At 41.8% G+C, this 20,230-nt stretch overlaps 2 protein-coding genes across 4 annotated transcripts in view; one reads left to right on the top strand and one right to left on the bottom strand.

The window, feature by feature from the left end:
- Positions 1-4,397, top strand: part of PODXL (podocalyxin like) — a 53,668-nt gene extending 49,271 nt beyond the window's left edge. The window contains exon 8 of the mRNA XM_060633174.3: positions 329-4,397. Coding sequence (XP_060489157.3) covers positions 329-526 — 198 coding nt within the window. The 3' untranslated portion in view covers positions 527-4,397. The remainder of the gene's footprint in view (positions 1-328) is intronic.
- The window catches only part of MKLN1 (muskelin 1), a 379,442-nt gene continuing 363,382 nt past the window's right edge, over positions 4,171-20,230 (bottom strand). For all 3 annotated transcript variants that reach the window (XM_078439319.2, XM_060633171.3, XM_060633170.3), the window contains 2 exons: positions 14,897-17,404; positions 4,171-14,596 (listed from right to left, as the gene is read on the bottom strand). In XM_078439319.2, the coding sequence (XP_078295445.1) occupies positions 17,283-17,404 (122 nt within the window). In that variant the 3' untranslated portion in view covers positions 4,171-14,596; positions 14,897-17,282. The remainder of the gene's footprint in view (positions 14,597-14,896; positions 17,405-20,230) is intronic.

Below are 20,230 nucleotides of genomic sequence, written 5' to 3'. Positions count from 1 at the left end.
CCTTCCCGATTCAGTACAATGGGTGGGGTGAGGCAGGTGCCTGGAGAGTAAGGTTTGGGGGGAAGGAATGGAGGAGAGCGATCAGAGGACTCTGCAAAACAGAGTCCGTGTCCGCTTGACTTCCTGGATTTGCCCAGTAGGGGAAAGGTCAAGTGAGCTGGGAATTCTAGGATGCTGGGCAAGGCCAGTAGCCACGATGATCTCCAGGAGCACTTACTGCGCACATTAGCCAAACTGGGGTTCCTGGATTGTGGGGCTAAATGTGTAATATTAAGGCTATAGCCCCTAAACATTACCCTTTCTTCTTGGGTCATCTTCTCTGCCCTAGCAACGACTAACGGAGGAGCTGCAGACAGTGGAGAACGGTTACCATGACAATCCCACACTGGAAGTGATGGAGACCTCCTCAGAGATGCAGGAGAAAAAGGTGGTCAACCTTAATGGGGAGCTGGGGGACAGCTGGATCGTCCCCCTAGACAACCTGACCAAGGATGACCTGGACGAGGAGGAAGACACACACCTCTAATCAGGTCTGCGGGTGGCCTCCGACAGTGCCACAGCGCTCCAGACTGAGCCACCTCAAGTGCCATTGGGACAGGGGAGGAACATCCTTCCCAGCTGAGGGAGAGACTGGCAGGGGAAGGAGACTTGGTGGCTCCCTCCTCCCAATCCCCACGGGGCCTTAATTTCCCCTTTTCAGACTGAACAAGTCACATTCTGTCTAGATCTGTCTTGTAAGATAACCCACTAGTGCCTGAGCTCAGTACTGCTGGAAGGCGAGAGGGAGCTCACTCACGTGACCATCTAGTAGGATCCCTTCATCCCACATACGTGGAGACCAAGGCCTGACAGGGGTATAAGGTCCAGCTCACACAGCCCCTGGTGGCAGAGTCAGGATGACCACAAAAATTCCCTTTTCCGGGCCGGTGTGCACTGCCACCCCACCCCACTGCTGTCACCACCCCCCGTGCCCTCCCCTCCGATCTGCCCCCGGCTGGATGGAAGGGGCAGCGGGGCCAGATCCTGTCTCAGGGGAATCGGATTCCTTGAAAGTACGGGTCCAAGCTGTCCATCTCCTGTCCCCAGCCTCGCCTGCCAGTGTTCCATCCCCTTTTTGCCTCCCCCTTCCTTCACTCTGTATCCCCACTCTGTCCCAAGGACCCCTGGGACTCACACAGGTCATTGATGGCTTTGAGCCCCTGGTCCTGGATTCTGGCTTCCTTGCATTTGCCTAGTGGGACTGAGTGGGACTCGACCCACACCAGACTCCAGTGTGAGTGAGGTCAGGGATCCACCGGCAGGTGAGGATGGGTCCTGGCCCAGCACCCAGGGCCTCCTTGAAGGGGCTCCCCAGGAAACTGCTTGGCTTCCTACTCCCACTGGGAAGTAAAATCTGCAGCAGCGATGAAGGCCAAGTGCATCTATTTTGTTGTTCACTGCTCAGCCAGTGGGGTGAAGACCCAAGCTAGGTCCAGCAAGAGTGACAGCTGTGGGGCAGACTTTCCCGGGGCCCAGTCCACGGAGAGGTGTCTTAGGAGACAATCGATTGACAGGAAGGATGGGCTTTACTCTCTGTTCCATAGGAAACTCAGGGACTTTTCAAGTTGCTGAGAATTTTGTCGTATTTGTGTTTTAGTCCAGCCCTCCACTGCCCAAAGCCAAAGCCCCAGCCATTGGGGGACTTTTCAGTTAAGCGATCTCACCGATTTCTGGTTCTCCTGTGTCATAGGGCAAGAAAGGTCTAGAAAGTGTGATACATCTTAAGGTGCACAGGGGCAGCTTCGGGGGGCCTGTGGGGTTCCCGGTGACCTCTCACTGTTCCGGCATGGAGTTGGCCCTTGCCGTGTCCCCTTCTCTATATCCTTAGCAGGGCTACCCGGTTCTGTGGTTCTGGTGGCATCTCAGGGAAACAGCACCATGGAGGGTTTAGAGAAAGCTCAGCGGTCAGTTCCCAAGCAGAAGGCACCTGGGGACTGGGCAGAGTGTAGTTTAATCTGGTTTTCTGGGAAGAAGAAATCCCGTGTGGAACTTTGCCCACTGTCTCTTGTTCCTGGGTGTAACTTTCCTGACACCTAGGAAGATGGGCAGAACTGCTTCAGAGAGTGAAAATGGTAATATCAGAGCAAGAAGCCAGAACCTCAGAAACTGGAGGCCCAGGCTCTGATAGTCTTGACGAAATAGGTGGCCTGCTTTAGGATAGCTTATTTTGAAGGAGTTTAGCGAGGGAAGATCTCTGTTCTTCCCTGGCTGCCTTGATTCCTTCTTCATAACCTTTGGCCTTTGATATCTTAGGGGAAAAGAAAGGCCAGGGGTTCAAGTAGGGCCTCCAGTGAGTTTCCAAGAGCTAGAGAGATGCTAAGCTGACAAGGAACCAAAAGCATTTGCCCAGATCCTCCAGGTCAGCAGGATGGATAACAATGCTCGTTTGGGGAAAAACAGAAGAAATCTTGTTACACTGGGAAAAGATCTGTTTGCTTCCTTCCTGCCCCGCATTCAGTTCTTTCCACCCATTGGGTTTCTGTGGAAGAGGCCAGACTGGATTACTACTGTTTTGCTGATTCTGGGTCACATTTTACCAGCCGGGCGTTCAGACAGAGACAGCAAATACGCCTCCACAAATAGATCAAAGGCTATAACCCCCAAAGGCTCTTAGGGAGAGATGATGTCCGGCAAGGACTAGAGTAAAAATTATATACTTGGTCAAGAGAGATGACTGTAGTTCTGTCCAAGGGGAATCTTGGGAAGCTTCGGGCTGGTTCACATGCTCCTTTTGGTGCATCCAGATTGGGTTACACTGGCCTTTTAGGGCAACTTCAGAATCCAGTACCTTGCCTGGGCTTGCTCTTGTCACTAGACCTCTAGGTCAAGGGCCATACAGCCACGCATGTGCAAAGGTCATCTTCATCCCACGTCTGCATTGAGTTCTGAATGCTGTCTGATAAGTCAGATGCTGGGGCTGAGAAGAAAGAAGAGGAACACCAGGAACTCAGCATGACTTTCAACAGGCTGTGCCACAGAAAGATGATAAACTTTACATCAGTGGCAAACTGGTTTCCGTAAGCTGCATAAAAGGCCAGAAACCATGGCCGATGACTGGACAGAACCCAGCAGGAAGCACGCTCTCCTGTGAACAAGGAGTGACTGCTTCTGAAGGAGGTACAGAACATGCTTTGCATCGTAGGACAGAACACGGGTTGAAGCTGGTCTAGACACCAGATTCTTTTGCCCCCTCTTGAGAAGGAAAGCTGGCAGAAAGTTTAAACCACTTCTTGAGCTTTAACCTTTTTGGCAATATATTGGAGAAACTTGGAAAAACTAGTCCAAGCTGATACATACTTTTTGATAATGTAAATACAACAGCCACATGTTAATCCACCCTGCACTGCTTTAAGTGAGTATACTTTGTAAAAACATTTGTTAGTTAAGTGAGGTGGCTTCCCCCCCCCCCAAAAACAAGAATGTAAATGCCTATTTCACTAGAAATGACAAGTTTTGTTTTGTTTTTTTCCTTAATGAAAAAAACGAAATGTAAGACAAACTGATGACAAAGTATTTGTCTTACAGATCAGGCATCTTTGTTTTTAAATATGGTCCTCACCCCCTCCCCAGCCAAGTCCTCGTCTATCACAGGCTTGGAGTCAATATGCACTGGTTAGAAAGTGATACTCTAGTCTTAGGGAGAGGCTTTTAGACACCTAGTCCAATCTTTGTTTTGTTCTTCCAGAAAAAGACACTGAAGCGCAGAAAGATAAAGTGACTTGGCCAAAACACATGGTTAGTGACAGAAACAGGATTAAAACACGGGTGCCGTGGGCCTTAGAAGGGATCTGGAAATTAAGGACAGGCACCAAAATGACACAGAATGCCCTTCTCAAATCTTACCCTGCAGGAAGCCTAGGGAGGGCGTGAGGACAGCAGTGGGAAACATACTGGTCTCCTCTTCCTCTGAGTTACTTAGGTCTCAGACTTGAACGGTATGCTTTTCTGTCAAGAAACAGTTTTGGATGAGCTTTGACATGGACCTTCTAGTAGGGCTGAGGCTTAAAGGGAGAAAGGTAGGGGAAGGCAGAGGGGGCAAGAGGAAAGCGATGGCATATTTTCCATCATTCGCTAGCTGATTGGCTCAGGTTGGGGAGAACCCAATACTGAGTGGAAGGGAGGGAATTACTATTTGATGTGTCTTTTTTTTTTTTTTTTTTTAATTAGTGAATGTCAAACAGTTTGCCCAGGAGACTGGGGGAGCATGTGTCTTCATGGACAGGGGTCTGAAGTACACTGGAATTTACTGAGAAACTTGTTTGTAAAGACTATACTTAATTATTGCCGTTTTCTTACAAAACTATATTTTGGAAAATTGTATACTGTCAATTAAAGTGCTTTTGTATAAGCTGGTTCAAGCCCTGTTGGTTGGACTTGACTGATTGGCTGTGTTCTTACCCTGTGCGTGAGGCTCCGGTCTGAAGCGCCGCGGACATGAGGCGTTCCGGGGCGTGCAGCACCCTCAGCTCGTCTGCTGTATGGCCGAACTGTGGGGGTGCAGAGAGCAAAAGAGAAAGCGGGAAGCTCAAAGAAAGGAAGGGGATCCTGGAGGTGATGACGGTTCCCCAGATTATCTTGGGTTGTTGGAGCGATCATAACGGAATTTTCCCTCACGCTTTTATCAGTGGTCTACCTTCTTCCTTTCTTCCACTTCCGCCTCAGATACAATTATGAATCACCCATCACTAAACATCCTTGAGCCCTGGTCAGGTGTGAAACACTGGTGTGGAGACCAATTAAAAATATAAAGAAATAAAGAGGTTCCCTCCTGGTCCTGTTGCCGCTCACAAAAGGGTTTACTTATCCCAAGAAGCCTCCCCCTTGTTCCTCGTCTACAGAGATGTTAGTGAAGATGAAGAATGTTCAGGAAAGGAAGCACTCAAAACCCATCCTGATTCTCTTCCTCTCCTGGGGTGGTACCCTCTCCCTATACATTCCTCACTGGAAGGGGAAAACTGTCTCTCCCAACTTCAGAAGAGAAATGGTCAGACGACTGGGTCCACGTTCACACTGCTACACAACAATCTCTTCTCTTTGCCTGGCAGCTTACAGTTTACAAAACATTTTTACATTTCTTGTTTAGGAACGGGCGCTTCTCTACCAACAGGTAGAATTTAGGTACAGAGATGAAGGATTCTGAGATGACACAGCTATTTAAGGGGTTAGTGTGAGGCCTTGAAGCTGTATTGTTTCTCTTCAGTCTTACATTCTTTTCCCATTCACATCAATGCCGGGGTTCCAGCAACAAGTACATTTCTAGAATGCATTGTTAACAATATGATTTTGCTTCTATAGGGGAGTTCTGAAAGCCGGTTAACACTCTTAACTGTGGGTTAACACTCTTAACTGTGGGCCCGAGTTGGGCCAGGGGTATTTTGAGGTTAACTTCAAGAGTGGGCCAAGAATACAGAAAAGAATACAAATACCAGGAACTCGGGCAGGCCCCTTGGCCATGCTTGAGGCACACTGTTCTAAGAACAGAATGACTCACAGTTTATCGCTGGCCACAAATTAGACCTGAGGCCTGAGGCTCTGTGGCTCCATTCTCTTCCTGAAGAGGTCATTCACCCTGCTCCCTGCCCTGCCAACCAAGAAGCAGTCACTCAGTAGTCCTAATGCACTAGGCCTCTGTCACTCCCACGTCCCCTGTCCCCCATCCCCCATACTACAAACTTATTTCTTCTGTACCCTAAGGGAAAAAAGTAAAAATAGGACTAGTACTATAATTAGCGCGTGATAAATACGGAGATAGTATTTTTCAAAGACCTTGGCATTTTACAGATTTAAAAAAAATCAGTGGGATTCTAGCTAACAGGATCTGCCACCAACATTTACTTAGAAGATGGAGAAAGGGAGGCAGAAGGCTTGAGACTGCCCAGTGCTACACAGAAGTTCCTGCTGGATCTGGACATAAACCTAGGATTCCGGACTCTGCCCTGGGCCACCCATCCTGGGGCCCGAGCTCAGAGGGCAGCTGTATGAGGTGTGCTATACGTCTTGCCGAGTGCCCTCATCTCCCTGCTTGGGATTTGGCAACTATCAAAACCTACTGGCACAGCAGTGCACGGGCTGCCTCCTTCCCTCTCTTCCCTGTAATAACGTTTCTGGAAAGGATGTAACTGCCTTTGCTTTGCCGTGGGGAGGAAAGTCGTCTGCGAACATCAGAAGTTTCAGAGTAAGAATGATAGGAGTTTCAGGCATCGTGTGCTACTGTCGCGCATTCCCTATGCAACAGAAAGCCAGACTTGAACTCTTATTTTTCTTCCGAGACGTTAAAAGGCAAAAGACGTTGCATATGTGGTGCTAAAGAGAAAACCTAACCAGCTGGTACTTAAGCCTAAGCCGGGACTGACGTGGGCTTCAGGGGGGCCCGCGGTTTGTGTTCCCACTCATACCTTCAGAATCTGGAGGACTGGTGGTGCCTCATGTTGCCCTCATTAATGAGGAAAATATTTTCTCAATTTCCACAGTTGACTCACACTCGGGAGCGTGAGCACACGTGGCCATTTCCCTGCTGGCGCTGGATAGTCCCTGGGTGAGCAGAGGCTCTCGAGGGGGCACATCCAGCTCCTGTGGGTCCCCACACTTGCTGTGTGAGCAGCCGCCATCTCAACTGTTCACCATAAAGTCCTCCTGGCTTATTTGCTGTCTTCCCACCAGAGGACAAAATCTGTCAAGGGAGAGGGGGTAGTGTCCCACATTTTGATCCTTTTGAGTTAATTCTCTGGAGGATTAACCAAGGAAAGGCCAATTTTTTAAAGTATTTTTAAGTTTTTTTTTTTTTTAAGTTTATTTTGAGCGAGACAGAGTGAGCAGGGGAGGAGCAGAGAGAGAGAATCCCAAGCAGGCTCTGCACTGTCAGCATGGAACCCAGTGTGGGGCTGAAACCAACTCACAAAACCTGAGACCATGACCTGAGCCCAAACCAAGACTCAGACGCTTAACTGAATGAACCACCCAGGTGCCCCTGGAAAGGTCAATGTCTTACCTTAACACCACACATCATGTTTTTCTGTTTTAAAAACAAAAATGTTACTTATGAGTCATGTTCAAATCAATCAAAGCACACTCTAGAAATGAAAGCTACGTAGCAAGACACATTATTTGGTTTATGGATTGAGAAAACATAATCCCCATTTTGAACAAAGCTGACAAGTAACACGCACTGCAGAATGCAGGATCAGACACCTGAGAATGTAAATAAGACCAGGAGATGAAAAGGGTCAAAAGGAGGTCCTGTTGAATCCTTCTGGAGAACTCATTATTTAAAAAAAAAAAAATTTTTTTTAACGTTTATTTATTTTTGAGACAGAGACAGACAGAGTATGAACGGGGGAAGGGCAGAGAGAGAGGGACACAGAATGGGAAGCAGGCTCCAGGCTCTGAGCCATCAGCCCAGAGCCCGACACGGGGCTTGAACTCACAGACCACGAGATCGTGACCTGAGCTGAAGTCGGACGCTTAACCGACCGAGCCACCCAGGCGCCCCTATTTTTTTAAATTTTTAAAAAATGTTTATTTATTTTTGACAGAGACAGAGCATGAGTGGGGGAGGGGCAGAGAGAGAGAGAGGGAGACACAGAATTGGAAGCAGGCTCTAGGCTCTGCGCTGTCAGCACAGAGTCCGACCTGGGGCTTGAACTCACGGACCGTGAGATCATGACCCGAGCTGCAGTCGGATGCTCAACCGACTGAGCCACCCAGGCGCCCCCAGAACTCATTATCTTTGTTTGGCCTATCCGGGTTTATTTTTTCAAAGGTTCAGTCCTTAAAGTTCTTTCCCCTTTATCAGGGACAGGGATCTAGAATTTTTCAAAACTTTGCAACAGCTCCAACTCTCTCTTCCCTGTCTTTTCTACAATCAATTTTCTTCTAGTTCTTAAACTATACAGGTATGTCTCCCTTAAAGGAAACCTGGGAAACACAAGTCCAATTTACAAAACAGATCAAACAGGGCTGGTCAGCAATGGGACATAAAAGACACCATCTTATGAAATAACTTACCAGTATTCTTTCAAAATGGAAACCTCCAGGAAACTTTGTGAGATCCATCAGAACTTCTTTACTTCAGCACTGTCTCAAAGGAAAACACCAAAAGGCCCTTCTATAGTGTGTATCATCTTTATCTTTGGAAGCCTGAACAAAACTCAGCTTTTTGAGGGAAAAATACAACATGTGAAAAGTATGTAAACATTTTAAAAAGTTGACTTCAAAGGTAGTTTCAACACAAGAACCATTTTGTAGTGTCCATATATAACTTTTTATTAAGAAAATGAACAAAATACATTCTTTCTCCATATGTACATTACATACAACAGAATTCTACAGTTGCAACCGTTCAGCAGATCACTCGTTTATTCACAAAGCAGTGTTAACACATTCACCAAACCTGGGATCGGAAAACTACCTGTACTAAAAAAAGAAGAGAAAAAACCTCTAAGAGTCCATACAGACTGGGCAAAAATAAGATAAACCGAAGAGGATCATGAGGGGACTGGGGAAGATTGCAGAACACAAGTTCTATCACAACCTGGAACGCCAAGGATGAGAGAAGAGAGCTTCCAACCAGCTCATGCTGTTGCTCCACAGCCCCCTCATGATTTGTTTCAGATTTAGGTCCTTTAGGATACAGCCCTAAGCCACGTTGCCACAGAAGAGGAAGAGTAAAGGAAAGAGTAGAACCTTGAAAGGGCTGCAGCTTTCTGCTTTACACACTAAGAAGAAAAGTCTCCTACGAAATACAAAACTTCTGAATCCTAGCTGGGGAGCAGAGAACTACACTTTAGGGGGAGACATTTGCCCAAGTGTGGTAAGGGAACTCTGGTTTCCAGGACTCCTAATTCACATTTAGGTTCATTTCATCTGTTTTGCTTTTGCTTTGTTTTTTCTCCGCTTTTCCTTTGGCCTTTGAAAGTACTTCATTCTTTTTGAGTGTGGGTTTACTTATGGTCATATTAAAAAGTCCACCTAAACAGAAAGTTCTTTGTGGGTATGAATATGCTTCAAAGGTCCATAATGGTGCATAAGGGGCTTAAAAGATCAAAATGAATTTTAGAGATGAAGTTTCCAATAAAAGAACAAGGCAGCTCCCTATAGGCTTCTGGGTACTACTCGACATCCTTAGTTCAGGCTTAAAAGATACACATCAAGAGAATTATTTTCAGACTGTCCGCCTGGAAAAGGGCACGGCTTGAGGGAATCTCAGTAAGGTAGGGACATAGGCTCACACCTCAGTCCTCCACACATATGGTAAAACATAATGAGAATGGCTGTATCCTTTTTTTTTTTTTTTTTTTTTTAACTTTTTCTGGGCTTTCCCATGTGGGGTAACAGAAGAAAGTCAGGAAAAACAAAATGAATTAAGTCTCATCAGTTAATAGTGGTTTTCCTTCTTTACATTTAGTAATTTCCTAAATTTCAACGATAAACATATTTTTTATATCACAAAAATCAATAAATGTTTTTAAAAGTTCCATAAAAGAAATGTAATACTCTCCAACTTTCCGGTGAGCTGGTTGCTGTAACATCATGTTTCCAGTCTAGGAGATGTTCTAACAAAGAGAAGGGGCTGCCCACAGCATTAATAAGCAACCTGGGAAGACAAAATCCATTGTGCATATCCGGAAGGAGCTGTATCTTCCTTCCCAATCTAATTGCCAGTCCAACTTTAGTTTTGAGGATCTTTCTCTAATCTGAAGGGATCTTAATTTTTGGCCACTGAATACTAATTTTTTTTTTAATGTTTATTTTTGAGAGAGAGAGAAAGCGTGCGAGCAGGGGAGGGATAGAGAGAGGGACACACAGAATCTGAAGCAGGCTCTAGGCTCTGAGCTGTCGGCACAGAGCCTGACATGGGGCTCGAACTCATGAGCCGTGAGATTATGACCCGAGCCAAAGTCGGACGCTCAGTCGACTGAGCCACCCAGGTGCCCCCAATGAATACTAATTTATAAAGGAAGTAAAAGAGTGGACTTAAAAAAATTGTAGCTTCTTTCTCAATCTGCTTATAACATAAATAAGCCATTTTGGAAAGACGGGATAATGTCTGTTACCAAGACAAGAAAAGGAGGTCCTTGTCTTAGCTATCCTATACTCCTTCTGAGGCTGCAGGTTCAACTTTACATGGAGTCTGAAGTGGTGACAGAGAAGGAATGAATCTCTTTTAAAAAGAAAGAAAAAATCTCTCTCTATATATGTCCATAAAGGAAATTTGCTCATAGGAAAATGCCACATTATTTTGCAATTTTGCAATTGAGCTGAAGACTATACACAAAGGAAAATGAATACTCTACTAATTTATTCATTCAAAAGATATTTTGCACAAGTCAAAAAACCAAGGTGGCTTAAAGAATAACACAATCATAGCATCTCTTGGCCAGGCTGTATATAATACTTAAGAAAGGAAGTCCACTTTTATTTCTCTAACCGGGTGGTTTACAATTGAGGGAGAAAATAGTTTACAACTGGTCAGTCACCACAACCATTTTTTCTGGGAAAGGAAAAAAAAAAATCTCAAAAAGGAGACCAAGTATATAACTTTTTGAAACACACATCTTCCCCACAGAAGACTACTCATATTTAAATTTTGGACGTTGGTACCCTACCGTCAGATTTGGGGTTGCATAGACAACTACTTTTCGTATGTCTTACAGTCTATATTCAGTGTTCTTGCAAGTGTAGCTCATGTGTCTAGGTAAAATTAAGCTAAGCCTTTACAGAGGTGGAGCATCTGAGGACTTCTAAAGTAGGCAACTGAAAAAAGGTAAAGCCATGCATCTCTGTCCTCCACTTCCCCCCCTTCATCTCAAGAAGGTAAATACGGCAACTAGAAGGCAACATGCTAAAAAGGTCACTAGCAGAAATCTGAAGGCACAGCCCTGTTGGTGTAAGATCCTCCTCTTTGTTGCAAAAGGAATTTATAAAGCTCTGCCAGCTGCAATGGAATCACACTTATTCCAGATACCTTCTCTAATTACTCACTTTCCAGATGTGAAGGAGACCTAAAGAACAAACCAAAATTATTAAATACTTCCAATGCCAAGCCCAGAACTCGTGTATTTCCTGGCAAAGTGGATAAACAGAAACCCATGGGACTGTGCATAATTAATTTTAAAGTATGGAAAGCAACTGATGTCAGTTCAATTCTGTACAGGTTGTAAGTTAAACATGAAATGGCTATTTTCCTCCCATTTTCAAAGGCTAGAAAATAAGCACCAACAAAATGACACTGGCTAAACTATAACAAAGGCTTTTCCTTGAGATTTTTTTTTTTAGTTTTTTTAAATCTTTATTTTTGAGAGAGAGGGAGAGACAGAGCATGAATAGGGGAGGGGCAGAGAGAGGGGGAGACACAGAATCTGAAGCAGGCTCCAGGCTCTGAGCTGTCAGCACAGAGCCTGATGCAGGGCTCAAACTCATGGGCAGCGAGATCATGACCTGAGCCGAAGTCAGATGCTCAACTGACTGAGCCACCCAGGCGCCCCTTGAGATTTGTTAACAAAGGAGAGAAATAAAGCTCAAAAAACCGGCTACTTGAGCAACTCCTTAATCATGCACGCAGGCCTGTTCAGTATATCACACAGTGTTTTTCCTTCCTGCCAATTAATTTGGCATTAAGCATTCAACGAAACTGAAGAATGATGATCTCTTCAGGCTGGTATTTGTGTGGCAGACAGCTCAAATATCCAAACTAACTGCTGTGAATGTGAGCATCCCAGATGGCACAGAGCTGTGCTGCAGCAAGAGCTAAACGCGATGAAAAAGCAGGTCCTGTGGGAGCCCACCAAAAACTGATGTTAAAATGTTTCATTGCTGGTTTTTCCGCTGGATCCTTATCAAGGAACTGGCTGAACCTAAGAAGCTGCTCACCTAGTTTAAACTCTAGAGCCCATTACACTGGCTTTTCTGTTTCAAGATCTCTAACAGTTATTTGGGAGAAATGGAGAAGAGAATCTCACCAGGAAATGCCGCTTTCCAAAAACTGTACAGAGTAAGTGAGCTTTGATGCCTTTTGACAGTCATCTTCCCAGCACTTCATTGGTAAAGTGAATTTAGGGTCAGAAATGAAGAGCTTTCTTTTTCATTTAGCTTTGTGGACCTTGGAATCCAGGAGCAAAAAGCTCCTATTTTTCTTTCTCTAACATATCCTCATTCTCCCCTCTCCAGGGGTTCAAATGCCTCCAAGTGAAAAATGCCATATAGACAGGCAAAACAGAACCACACGCCAATGTTTCATACTTCATTGGACTGTTTGAACAGCAGATAAAAAGGTAAATTATTTCATAATTATAAGTGATAATTTAAAAAAATGAGAAAACACCAATCACTGCATAGCAATCAAAGCTATTCCTAATACACGATTACATCAGAAACTGAAAGTCAATTCTTAATACAAATCCCAACTTCAGAAACATCAAGCCTACTCAGAGGTGGTAGGAGTAGAGGAAAGAAGGCTAAAAAATATAAAGACAAAGGCAAATGGAAATCTGGTGATGTGAATTACACAAGCCCTGCTATGAAACTTGTACCTGATCAACTGTTTTAGGATGACATGCTTCCTAGTGCCAGGAAAAGCAGCTAACACTGGCTCCTCCATTGAAGCTGCCATAGCCATGTTACCATCCTCCAAGTGAAAACGGACTCGAGGATTTTTATAGCAATGTCTGAACATTATTAATTCTTTCATAACGCATAATTTTTAATTTCACTATTCTGTTGTCATAAACAAGGATAAAAGAGCATGTTTGCCTCAGATTTTGACTTTTTTTCTTAAGCAGTACAACACTTTTAAGTAATGCCACAGAAAACCTAGGGCTAAAAAAGCTGAGAATAAAGTCAGTTTAGCTAAGGAAATAATGGATACACAATTCACACTATTTGGTAGGTAGGAGGGGATCAAGGTTAAAAAATTATGTAAAATAAAATCTCTAAGACAGCATTTTTTTTTTTTTTTTTTTGAGGAAAAAGAGCATCTGGTGAAGAAATTAACAAACTGTAACGAGTCCTCCTGCCAAAACAAACAACGGCAACATCACTGAGCTGATCTGGTTGGCTCCCAACGAACTGTTTCAACAAACTTGGAAACTTCACCTTCAATCGAAATACCTCTAGACCAGAAATTTTAGACAGCCAAGTCATTTCAGCATTGGTACAAATCACAGGGAGATATAGGCTACAGTCAAAAATCACAAAAGAATAATGTTATTTGACTAATAATACAAAAACCTTTGAGTGAAAGAGCGCAAAGATCTAATCTACAAGTATTGTCATATGCAGAGAAGATACTCTTCAATAACTATAAACTTTTACTGAGGAAGCATGCAATCCCAGATGAAGGACAATTTTAAGAATTTAAACCTTAGTAAAAATTCAGGCCAGAGTTTTATGAAAAAGGATGGAACTGCAGACGATCATGGATTTTTAAGAAAAGGAAGGTTCTGAAGGCTATATATTTTTTTTCTTACAGCTAGATGACGTCGTTTAGAGTACACATTTGTAATGATCCCCTCCCACAGAAATCACTTCAAATCATAGTTCTCAACTGCTGTTCAACATTCAACCATCTAAAGAGTTAATATTCACTCAGGAGATAAGTAAATGACCCACAATTTTACCCAATGAATTCCCTTTATTGTCAAGAATAATTAGGACTTCTTCGTGTCGTGATCATGAAATGGAGTACAATTCAGAGACTAAAATCAGGAATATGATCCTAAATGCTTTTTGATCCCTTCAACATCATTCTCAATCTAGTTTTTGTTTGTAAGTTAGATTTTAAAACTTTATTACGTGAAATTTTGTTAACGTATCTCCGAATAGTGGGCCAACGTGAAGAGATCCATTAGAAGGATAAACTAGGAACCATTTACATTCAACATACATATTTCACCCAAGAACACAGTTTTATCGTCTTAAATCATTGTGCTCTAAACCCAACAAGCCTTTCTGTGATAAACCGGTGAATTAACTTTCTAATGTTTTCTATCAGTTTTTACTTATTTAGACACGGACAGGTCTGTTTTAGAGTAAATGAAAACCATGTCTAAAAGGAGGATTTTGTGAAGAGTTAAGACCATCTGTCAGCTTGAGTAGTGAGTCAGGCACCCAAGTCTGCAATCCTTTGCTTGAGTAAGTGATGGATGCATTTGAATTAATCAAACTGGCCACACGAGGTCTCTGTTATTCCACAGAATACAAATGCATTTTAGAATTATCTTTCAAATCAGGCAATTTCTCATGAAGTACAAGCACTGAAAATAATGTTAGAGATCTAGTTTACTATTCTGGAATAATATATTCCATTGGGAAAGAGAGAAATGGGAATGAAGTTGGAGCTAGGGATGACGACACTGAACAAACTGTATGCTACTAACGAATGCATCTAGAGCATTAGCCTGATGTTTCAATCGGGAACTCACTAAGCTAGAAGGAAAGCCTTTCAAGTAGTAGAGCACAGATAATTTGGCCTATTTAAACACTGTGTCTAAATACCAAATTAGATTTAAATTATAATTTAAATTATACTGCTGGAATTCTTGGAAATATATGTAGCTTCTCACTATATATATATATATATATATATATATATATATATACACACATATATATACATATATATATATACACATATATATACATACATATATACATGTATGTATATATACATATATATACACATACATATATACATGTATGTATATATACATATATACACATACATATATACATGTATGTATATATACATATATATGTATGTATATATACATATATACGTGTATATATATACATGTATATATATGTATATATACATATATACGTGTATATATATATATATGTATATATATGTATATATACATACGTGTATATATATATAATATATACTATAGTTTCCAATCAGGTTGTGGTGTGAGATGTGAGTAGTGTGTCAGTCCTGGTCATGGATCTCATAAAGCCCTACAGTCTCCTGCAATGATTACCAGCAGTGTTCCTTTAAAGCCCCATGGAACAAATTCTACCTAGTCAATAACCTCCTCTATACAGTCCACTCAGGTAACACTGAATGGTTCACTATGATTCAACCCTATCTAAACAGGTTGGTGTAAAAAAAAAACAAAAAAAATCCAGAAATGAAGAAAAGGGTAAAGGTTCCACCTAACTAAAGTGGAGAAAGATAAAATTAAAGCAAGCACATGTGAAAAAGCAACTAGTAGAGTAGTGAGTTAGGGAGAAACAAAATCACTGAGGTCAAGAACGGAGTTTCTTCCAAATATGGAGTCTAAGGAACTGGTGAAAAAAAACAACAAAGAAAGCACTGTAGAAATAAATGGTGGAGGGCAGCAGAATTTCATTTGGTTAGTGTGTTTAAAGTGCCAGAATTCACAGTAAGCAAAACTAGAGCTTTTAAATTTAGAAACTCTTATCGAGTTCTTCCCTATCAACTCTCTGATTTGTACCTGTTTCCACAAAACAAGACTCAACAGCTACAACATTCGTGATAATATTTTATGTTCTTGACTGTCACTCAGGGGAGTCATTTTATGGAAACTGTACAGGAATGTAAGTAGATTCTATTTGCTTACCTCTAAAGTCAATTAGTTATTCTGCAGCTGCACAATTTGGTACTTAGTAAATTACATACTATAGCTTTCACAAGGCAAGGTACATATCTAATTATTTAATCACTACAGATAGCTTTGGGATGCTTGGAAAGCTAAGGAATCCAAGATTCAAGTCTAGAACTAGGAAAAATATATTGCTGTCCATTCCCAAATAAGTTAAAACCAAGCAATAAAGACAGAGTGAAGAGGGATCTCAGTCTCATTCCTATACATGAGACTTTTCAAAAGTGCAAGTCAATTTTTTCTCTTTCTTTGGTGAGGCCTAATCTCGCTATTCAGGGACATACTCCATTCCATTAGGTCATTCACTTTTCACAGCTACTGGACTGATGAACATTTATTGTACCTAGTCGGCTTGAGGCACGGTGGGCATCGGTTGCATACAGCACACTTTCTGAGCAAGTGTAAGCACTGGCCAGGTGTGGGTTTCCTACACTGCACTCCACAGCACCTCATGGAATGACACATAATACCTCCAACCCCCACATCTGCCCTTCTTTCAATGAAAAAATATCTGTACCATTATTTCCTTTTTCTCCAACTAAAAGCCTGCATGTGCTTAATGAAATCCCTGTCAGCTGTATTCCATCGGACAACTACAAACCATTATTCTTTAAAATATCAGTGTACAGAAACAGATGTAGGAAGCTAATGTATATGGAAATAACAAAAGCATAGCTCTGGAAACCCACCCTCCCAAGTGAAAATGCTACAAAAAGCACAAAGGAGAAATGGAAGCATAGCTCTACCAGAGAAAAGAGTCGTTTTCTTCCAAAATTTGCTACAAAGACATCAATGAACATATTAATCACTACTGGAATCTTCTTGCTGGTAATTGTTATAATGGCTCTTAAAGGTCTTGAACTATATTCTCCTCAGTTTAAGGTTTCTGTGACTCAAAGCTATTGTAATATCCACTATAAAATATATCATTATAGAAATACTATAGACCAATCTCAGATAAGTGCCTGGATCAATCTTGGGTTTCATTTTTTAGTTCTATGACAAGGGGCATACATTTGAGCCCTCTGTTCTTCCTACTGTTTAATGTAATACAAGACTCTAGTCAACAGAGACACATACATCACTTTTACATCATTTGCCCTACAGAACTCCACACTTTGAAGAATGAATTAAAGAGGTAAACAAGTGACATGACTTATAAGCAGTTTGCATGATGCGAGGTAAACTGAAATGGGAAAGGAGGAGAAAGAAGGCCAAAACAAGCCAACAACAAAACCCCAATTCTTACAGCACTGAGTCTGTTAATAGTGCTTACTTGCCCCGATTTTATAAAAATGAAATAAAAATCAGAAAAGGGTAAACTGCCTGATTACTTTTTCTTTTATACTCATTAGTTCTTAAAAGTTAAAGTAAGAAAAAAATATATATATATTTAAATGGAAAGTATACCAATTTCACTTTATTAGCCTAATTCAGGAATGGGATGAGGAGAAAGGGGCTGAGGTCAGGTATGAAGGAAGAGGGTTAAAACTTGTGACAGTAAAGATCCCTTCAAAATTCTGGTGCAGTCCTCAATCGCTGCAGCCTAATTGTCGGTCCACGGAGTTGGACTCCAAAATACTGAAATCAGACGTTCTCCATTTCTGTCCAGTGACTCTTCAGTTACAGCGTGATGAGGTCTACCAGGTTGCCTTTGGGAGGAGTCATGCTGTCAGGAAAGAAATTTACTAAGGTGTCAAAGAGCTGAGTTCTTTGAGCATAGGTGTGATCCACATCGGAAAAGCCTGGTAAAGGGAGAGATACAAAGAAACTCATCCATTGTGTCTAAAACATGTAACGGAGAAGCTAGTTGAGAAAAGCAGCAATGTAGAATGCAAAAATCAAAACCAAATCTGATTTTAAAACCAGACAAACGTAGGTCCCGAACCCAGGTCTAGTACCTGGCCAGTGGTGTGATCTTAGGTGAGTTAATCAGCCTTGCTGCAACTGTCTGGTCAGCTATAAATTTGTATTAATCTTGTATACTCATGGGGATATTGGGCATATTAGATATAATTATGTGAGAAGCACCTGTTCTAATGACTGGCACTTTAGTAACTAATATTGACTCTCTTCTTTTCTTTACATTTACCTCTTCTACTCCACTGAGGAAATTTCTGCCTCTTTTCCAACTTTATAATACTTCCGACCACTAACATTTTTTTATAATAAAAAAATACAATAAAATCAAAATGAAAAATAAAATCACTTTCTTTAGAAAGTGGTCTAAAATCATTAAGGTCCCAAGAGCTGAATGTAGTCTCAGAGAACTGAGTGAAAACATAACTGAGGGAAAGAAATACATGTATGATAGCAGAGAACAGTACCTGGCCATACATGTTTGATACTATGCACCATGCTCTACGCCAGGCACACGTTGTGTGAAAAACAGAGCAATGAACGACTTTTCTGCAGGTAAACATTAGAAAGTGGATGACAGAGGTGCCTGGGTGGCTCAGTCAGTTGAGCGTCTGACTTTAGCTCAGGTCATGATCTCATGGTTCCTAGGTTTGAGCCCCACATCGGGGTCTGTGCTACCAGCTCAGAGCCTGGAGCCTGCTCAGGATTCTGTGTCTCCCTTTCTCTCTGCCCCTCCCCTGCTCATGATCTCTCTCTCTCTCTCTCTCAAAAATAAACATTAAAAAAAAAAAGTGGATGACATTCTTAAAAGGTGGGGGTCAATGGAACTACAGGATTTTTTCCCCTTTAACCTTTAGTAAACATTTAATTTTCAAGTTCATTCCAGTCAAAGGAATATTCAGTGAGATGCTTCCTTCCTTTAGTTAGCTGTATTGCTTTAAGCTGCCTCAAATTTCTTATGTACATATAACGAATGATAAACAAAGTAGTCTTTTGATTTCCCCATTCCTGAAATGGCTGAGACATGAGAGCCCTATAGACTACCACAAGAAACAGAAATAGTACCAGAAAGAGTTATATATGCCATAATACTCAGTGAAAATTATTTCAAATTGGACCAATTTTCATTCAACTTAGAATACTGTTTTAGGTGCACTGTTTTCATTCTTGTAAAGAACATGAACAGAACAGAACATTGCCAAGGATATCAGTTTCCTGGAAGGAAAATAAACAATGCCTCAAGAAAAGTACATTCTTTTTTGTTAAAAAATTTTTTTTACTATTATTTTAAGTTTGAGAGCAAATGTTTACTTCTTTGGAGCTTAAGATTTAACAAAGAAATACCATGGAAAAGAACAGAAGGAAATACTCCAAAATGTAAGCAAAGGTTAGCTTTGAATGATGGTATTACTTTTTCCCCCTATTTAAATTGCTTTTCTGAATTTCTAAATTGCTTTATTTTCAACTTATTTTGAAAATTTTCAAATTCTTAGACAAGTTTCAATAATGCAACAAATATTCATATACCCTCACCTAGATTACTTAATTGTTAACATTGTCACATGTTCTCATTCTTTCTGTTGTTTGTACCCCACACATACTTTTTTTGTGGAACTATTTGGGAGTAAGTTGTAGACATTTTCACTCATACTTGAGTTCATTTCACCTAAGAACATCACTTGAATAGCCACTATATATTAAATTTGGGAAACTTAACAATAGTCTTTTTTATAGTCATTTTCTCCACTAAACTAAAACTCAATCCACTATCAAGCACTGTATCTAGTTTTTGGGTCTTTTAAAGTTTATTATTTATTTTGAGACAGAGACAGTGCAAGTTGGGGTGGGGTGCAGACAGACAGGGAGACACAGAATCCCAAGCAGTCTCCACATTGCCAGTGTGAAGCCCGATGCAGGGCTCAAACTCAACAAAACCGTGAGATCATGGCCTGAGAGTCAGACGCTTAACCAAATGAGCCATCCAGGCGCCCCTTCAAGTCTCTTCGGCCTGGAATAGTTCCTCAGCCTTTTTTTTTTTTTAATTAAAAAAACCCATTTATTTATCTTGAGAGAGAAAGAACACAAGTTGGGCAGAAGCAGAGAGAAGGGGAGAGAGAATCCCAAGCAGGCTTCACACTCAGCATGGAGCCAGCCCAATGTAGGGCTCAATCCCACCTCAAGACCATAACCTGACCTGAGATAAAGAGATACTTAACAGACTAAACCACCCAGGTGCCCCTCAGCCTCTGTTTTTTTTAATGGCACTGATATTCTTTTTTTTTTTTTTTAATGTTTATTTTTTGAGAGAGAGAGAGAGAGAGAGACAGAGCACGAGTGGGGGAGGGGAGACACAGAATCTGAAGCAGGCTCCAGGCTCTGAGCTGTCAGCACAGAGCCTGAAACGGGGCTCGAACACACAAGCCGTGAGATCATGACTTGAGCCGAAGTTGGACGCTTAACTGAGTCACCCAGGCACCCTGACACTGATATTCTTGAAAAGTACAGAGCAGTTATGTAGCAGAATGTGCTGGATTTGGGTTGTCTGACTGCTTCCTCATGATCAGAATGAAATTTATGCAGTTCTGGCAAGAATACTACATAAGTGATACTGTGTCCTTCTCAGTGCATCATGTCAGGAGGCACATGCTATCAGTGTGTCCCAATGTTCACTTTGACCACTTAAGCTACGGTAGCCAATTTTTTTCCAATGT

This window comes from Panthera onca, chromosome A2 (genome assembly GCF_046562875.1).
Source record: "Panthera onca isolate mPanOnc1 chromosome A2, mPanOnc1 haplotype 2, whole genome shotgun sequence".
Taxonomy (NCBI): domain Eukaryota; kingdom Metazoa; phylum Chordata; class Mammalia; order Carnivora; family Felidae; genus Panthera; species Panthera onca.
The sequence above is the reverse complement of the archived record's forward strand: the minus strand, read 5'-3'. Positions and strand labels throughout refer to the sequence as shown.